The sequence below is a fragment of the Nannospalax galili genome, unplaced genomic scaffold (assembly GCF_000622305.1).
Source record: "Nannospalax galili isolate Female #2095 unplaced genomic scaffold, S.galili_v1.0 scaffold321, whole genome shotgun sequence".
NCBI lineage: Eukaryota > Metazoa > Chordata > Mammalia > Rodentia > Spalacidae > Nannospalax > Nannospalax galili.
Window position 1 is genome coordinate 3,377,899 of NW_008345972.1, and position 5,700 is coordinate 3,383,598.

Sequence of the window (5,700 nt, forward strand, 5' to 3'; positions counted from 1 at the left end):
GGGAGGGTGCTACTTGAGAAGTGGTTGTATAGAAAAATTCTTCAAAGCATAAATATTTGCTCCTTAATAATTGGTAGATGTGAAAAACGTTACCATTGAAATCTACCTGATGACTTTATATCCATGCTCAGATGCTAAGGAGCTCAGAAAGTAACCGACTGTGACTAGTAATAATCAGATATATAGAGATTAGAAATGCACATGCATCTTAATGTCAGTTGTATTAAAAATGAATTTTTCTGTTAAAAAAAGCTTAACTGAAACTTAACAACAAAAACAATAAACTATTTATAGAGGACAGTTATACAATTATAGCTGAGTCCCCAACATTCATCTCATCTTTTGGAAAGCAGCAGTTATGCAATGTGGAGAACTGACCTCTCTCTAGCAGTGAGTCTATTAACCCAAGGGCAAAATACTTCAACTGGGGATGGACAGATGAAGATGACCCAATTCTAGCCAATGACATAGAAGAAAAAAGTTTCCGAAGGTCTCACACTGCTTGCTCATTCTCAGAAGACAGCAATAGAAAGCTGCAGGCTGACCCTGACGTGTCTCCTTCACTCATGGGCTCTGGACAACAGTAAGGTTGCCACATTACTAAGGCAGTTTAGTTGTTCCACATCCAGGAGTGAGACCAGCTAGAAGCAGCCTGTCACATTACTATAAACAAATATACTATTTTTTTCATTCAGGGAAAACATCACATAAAATTACCTCTGCCTTTCCGGGCTGCACTTTCTTCTACCCAATACACTTTTGGAAGACCTCTCAGAAGTCGAAGCAGATAAGGAACCACACAATCTTTGTGCTTTAAAAAAAAAAAAAAATTATATTTAGTAAGTTACTAGTAGCCTTTTTCACATAGATCAAAGAAAGGAAAGCATATCCACATCCTAGTCAACTCAGATTCTTCAGGAATAATGTAAAGCACCCCTAAGTTCACATGACATCACCTTTCCTATTCCCACACATCACAGTCCAACAGATGTCACATCAGCCTGTGCCACGGGATCTTTAAGATAAGGGCTCAGACATGCCCCCTGCAGCTTAGTGTGTAGCCTGTGTGAGCTCCTATGGGGGATGAGCCCCTGTAACAGCCTCCCAGAAGCTATGTGCAAGCAAGCACTTAAATCTGCCTTCAATGAGTGGGGTACAGATCATCCAAGACCTACCCATGGATCCCAAGATAAGAGTCTTGGGACTGGAGAGGCATTCAAAGCCATGAGCTTCTGGACTTGATTCTTTTTTTAAATTCATGTTCCTTGCCCTCTTTCCCCTACTTTTGTTAAATTTGGGGCTTTATATTCCTTCTTGGTCCTCTCAAACTAAGCACCAGACTTGATGGTCAATATTAGCTTAATGAAAACATTACTTTCTTCTTATTTCTTTCTTTTTTTTTTTGGTCTTTTTGAGACAGGGTCTGCCTGTAGCCCCAGCTGTCCTGACCAGACTGGCCTTGAACTCACAGAAATCCTCCTGCCTCTGCCTCCCGAGTGCTGGGATTAAAGGTGTATGCTATCACGCCCGGCTCTTATTTCTAAATGAGCCAATATACAGCTCCAAAATCTTTCTTCACTGGTATTTGGATTATTTCTCTACTTACAGGTGCTCCAGCTGAGGACCAGATAAGCATGGGCCAGGAGAGGATCTAATGTTCTAATATACCTTAAAAAAGCCCATGTGGTAGTTTAAAAAACACAATTCCTTGATGCTCCTCCCATACAAAGGTGGAGTCTAATTCACCTCCCTTGAAATAGAAAAGTAGGATAAATGTATTCTGACTCCAGACTAAATTAGAGAAAGTAATACAGCTTCCACCTGGCTCTTTCTTACGATACCAGCCCTAGAACCCAGACACAACCATGTAACAAGGCCCATGCGACACATACACAGTGGTTACCTAGCCCACTGAGCCATCTTGCTGGCCTCCTTTTTTCTTTTTATGAGAGAATCACTATATGGCTGATCTTTTTGCCTCAGGCTCCTGAGTACTGGGATTACAGATGTGCACCTCCATGCCTAGTTTAGTTCCCAGCTTTCAAGCATTCCTGTCTAATGCCCAGTGAAAAGAGATACTGATTCTTTTAAGCTTTAAGTGTAGATTCATAAGCAAAAAGGGAAAGAACATGTAAAGCAGCTGACCGGAATGTCTATGATCCTACTAGGCACAAAATGCCAAAAGGCCTGCACTGTACAACTCCATGCAGAGGAAGAAGCCTTAGGAGGTTCTTCCCTATATAACCATGTAGTTTTAGTAGAAGGCAGTGAGTAAACCATCTCCACTATTCTGGCCAAAAGTGCTTCCAACAGCCCAGATGGGACATGAAGGTCAATACACAGTCCATCCCTGACAAGAGCCAAGCAATGCAAACACTTGATGAACCAAGAGAAAATAGGTGGTCCCTTGGCATGCTCAGGGAGCTAATAAAGCATTCTGGGCTCTGCCTGCACTTTGTAGGACACACAATTACAGTTCCAAGAATTTTATCTTATTTATACCCCAAAACAAAAAACAATCAACAAATCTTCATTATTTATTTTATAACAGCTTTTTAAAAACTAAGTAAATCTAAGAATGGCTCATTCCCACCTGTTCCTTTTACCCTGCCTCACTAATCCCCTAATGACTTTGATTAGGTTGGAGTGCATTCTTATAATATTCATTAGGTAAATATATGCAGATGTAAATGTAGATTCTCATTCTACCTTCTTATATATTGCAGAACCTATAAATTTAGTAAAGATTACCTGAAGATCAGATTCAATGAGAAAAATGCCCAGTGCAATCACTGCATCTCTCCGTCTTTCATCTAGTTGGAAGATTCCATGGAAATCTACTGGGCACATACAAAGTAGTTTCTGGACCTGGAAAATGAGATTAAAAACAACAACAAAAAAACATATAGCTTGCAAAAATAGAAAGCCACATTCAGAATAAGTTCATCCTATAGAAGCCCAGTGAGTCCCTATTTTACTTCACTTGAAAGATCATAACTTTGGGCTGGGCGTGGTGGCGCACGCCTTTAATCCCAGGACTTGGGAGGCAGAGGCAGGAGGATGTCTGTGAGTTCAAGGCCAGCCTGGTCCACATAGTGAGTTCAAGGACAGCTGGGGCTACTGGGAGACCCTGTCTCAAAAGAGACCAAAAAAAAAAAAGACCATGATTTTGTATCTTGTCACTTTCCTGAAAGTTTTGATCTTGAAATGCAAAATATCTTGATCTTATACGCATTAATATTCTGAAATGATTAAACATTGTGAAGTATATTATTTTCTCCTTTTTCATTTAATCTAGTTTTCTATATTTTCTGCAGCTATGTTTGTATTCTAATATATCCTGAATTGGATTTTAATAATAAATATTACCCAGCAAAGAAAAGAAAAAAGATCATGAGCTAGGACACAACTCGCAGAGGGCTGGTATTTCAAATATACAAAAAAACTTTTAAAAAAATGGGGCTGGAGAGATGGATTAGAGGTTAAGAACATTGGCTGCTCTTGCAGAGGAGCCAGGTTCGATTCCCAGTACCCACATGGTAGCTAACAATCATCTGTGACTCTGGTTCCAGGATCCAAACCCTCTTCTGACCTCCGAGGGCACTCCTCAATATGGGTACACTTACATGCAGGCAAGACACATACACATAAAACAATTTTTTAAAAAATTTAAAAGGACTCGAAAACTAAACATCAAGAAAACAACCTGATTAAAAACTGGGGCATGGCGGGGGAGGGGGGCCCTGATTGTTCTTTGCAGAAGACCCAGGTTTGAATCCCAGCACCCACATGGCAGCTAACAACTGTCTGTAACTCCAGTTCCAGGGGATCCGACAGCCTCTTCTGTCTTCCACTGGCACTGCACAACATGGGTGCACTTATTGACATGCAGATATAACACTCATACATATAAAATAAAAATAATAAATAAAATTTAAAAATTGGGGCATGGAATTAAATAGTTTTCAATGGAAGATGTACAAATGGCTGAGAAATATTTTTTGTTTGTTTGTTTTTGTTTTGTCTTTTTGAGACAGGGTTTCCCTGTAGTTCCAGCTGACCTGGAACTTGCTCTGTAGGCCAGGCTGGCCTCGAACTCACAAAGATCTACTTATAAAGATCTACTCACAAAGATCTGCCTACTCCTGCCTCCCAAGTGCTGGGATTAAAGGTGTGTGCCACCACACCTGGTGAGAAATATTTTTTAAAATATTTAACATCTTTAGCCATCAGGGAAATGCAAAATAAAACTATTTTAAAAAAGACAACAATGCTCTTGCAGAGGACCTGGGTTTGATTCACAGAATCCAGACAGCAGCTATGAACCGTCCTTAACTCCAGTTCCAGGGGAGTCCGAAGCCCTCTTCTGACCTCTGTGGTATTGCACAACATGGGTACACTTATATGCAGGCAATACACTCATACACATAAAAATAATAAATAAAAAAAAATTTTTCAAATGTCCCCTGTGGGCATTACATGACACGGGTGCACTTGCATAAATGCACGCAATACATGCATACACATAAAATTCAAAAAAGAATTTTTTTTTATCAATTAGTAAACTTTATCCAGGCAAAGCTTTACTTTCCTTTTAGTATATTTCTTTTTTTAAAAAAAAATTTATTTACAGGCTGGGTGTGGTGACGCACTGCTTTAATCCCAGCATTTGGGAGGCAGAGGCAGGCAGAGCTCTGTGAGTTCAAGTCACTTTGGCCCCCCTGGCCAACAACTCAAAAGAAGGTATCATTTGTCTGGCATTGTTGCTTGTTATGTAGCCTTTAGCTATACATATGGACTCTTATGAAGTTATACCGATGACTTTACTCTTGGGTTATACTTTCCTATTGGGTGTTTAAGACCATACAGTTGGCCCAAATAAATCAATTTATTTTTACACTTAAGATCGTTTGCGAATCTGCCTCAGGGATCACATAGGCTTGGGAGGAGACCCTGGCTCTTTTTTTTTTTTTTTTTTTTTTTTTTTTAACCAGTTCTATCTATGTGAAGATAAGTCAAAGGTCCTGCTCGACCATGTCTGGCTTCACTTGGAAGCATGGATGAGATGTTTCCTCTGAGTTGACCCTGCTCTTTGTAGACTGGACACTGGTTAAAGCCCATCTCATGGGGTTTCCACAGCCTCCCTGAACAAGAGGACAGGTGACTTACCACAGTTATAGGATATTTTGAGAGATGTTCCATAGTCCTCTGGAACTTAGTCGACCTTGGAGGGCAAGGGGCAAAAACTGTCTTTTAAGTCCCTCTGACCAGATTAGTATAGGCCTCAAAGTATGGCTGTTAAATAGCCAATAAATTTAGTTCCACCATTCTTGTCATTTTAATTATCATGTGCTATGTAGATAAAGCTTGGGCAAAAAACCAAATATTCTCAGATAAAATATTCTCATTTTAATTACCATGTGCTATGTAGATAAAGCTTGGGTAAAAAAACAAATATGCTCAGATATTGACTAGACATATATTTTGTTTCTCAAACTAGTTGGCTAAACTATGATCTTAGGAATTTTAAGATTATATGTATATTACTTTTGTCTTATCCTTTATATATCATAACAAATCTACACAGACCTTCATCACTTGCTTAGGCTTTCTCATTTTTTCTATTTTGGAAAATATTTCCATTCCTATATCCTTTTAACATCTTTTACATCTCTCTCTCTCTCTCTCTCTCTCTCTCTC

The 5,700-nt window shown here is 39.3% G+C and overlaps 1 protein-coding gene across 3 annotated transcripts in view; it reads right to left on the bottom strand.

Moving 5' to 3' along the window:
• Positions 1 to 5,700, bottom strand: part of Pi4ka (phosphatidylinositol 4-kinase alpha) — a 161,424-nt gene that overhangs the window by 124,773 nt on the left and 30,951 nt on the right. For all 3 annotated transcript variants that reach the window (XM_029567858.1, XM_029567857.1, XM_008842235.3), the window contains 2 exons: positions 2,752 to 2,868; positions 718 to 811 (listed from right to left, as the gene is read on the bottom strand). In XM_029567858.1, the coding sequence (XP_029423718.1) occupies positions 718 to 811; positions 2,752 to 2,868 (211 nt within the window). The remainder of the gene's footprint in view (positions 1 to 717; positions 812 to 2,751; positions 2,869 to 5,700) is intronic.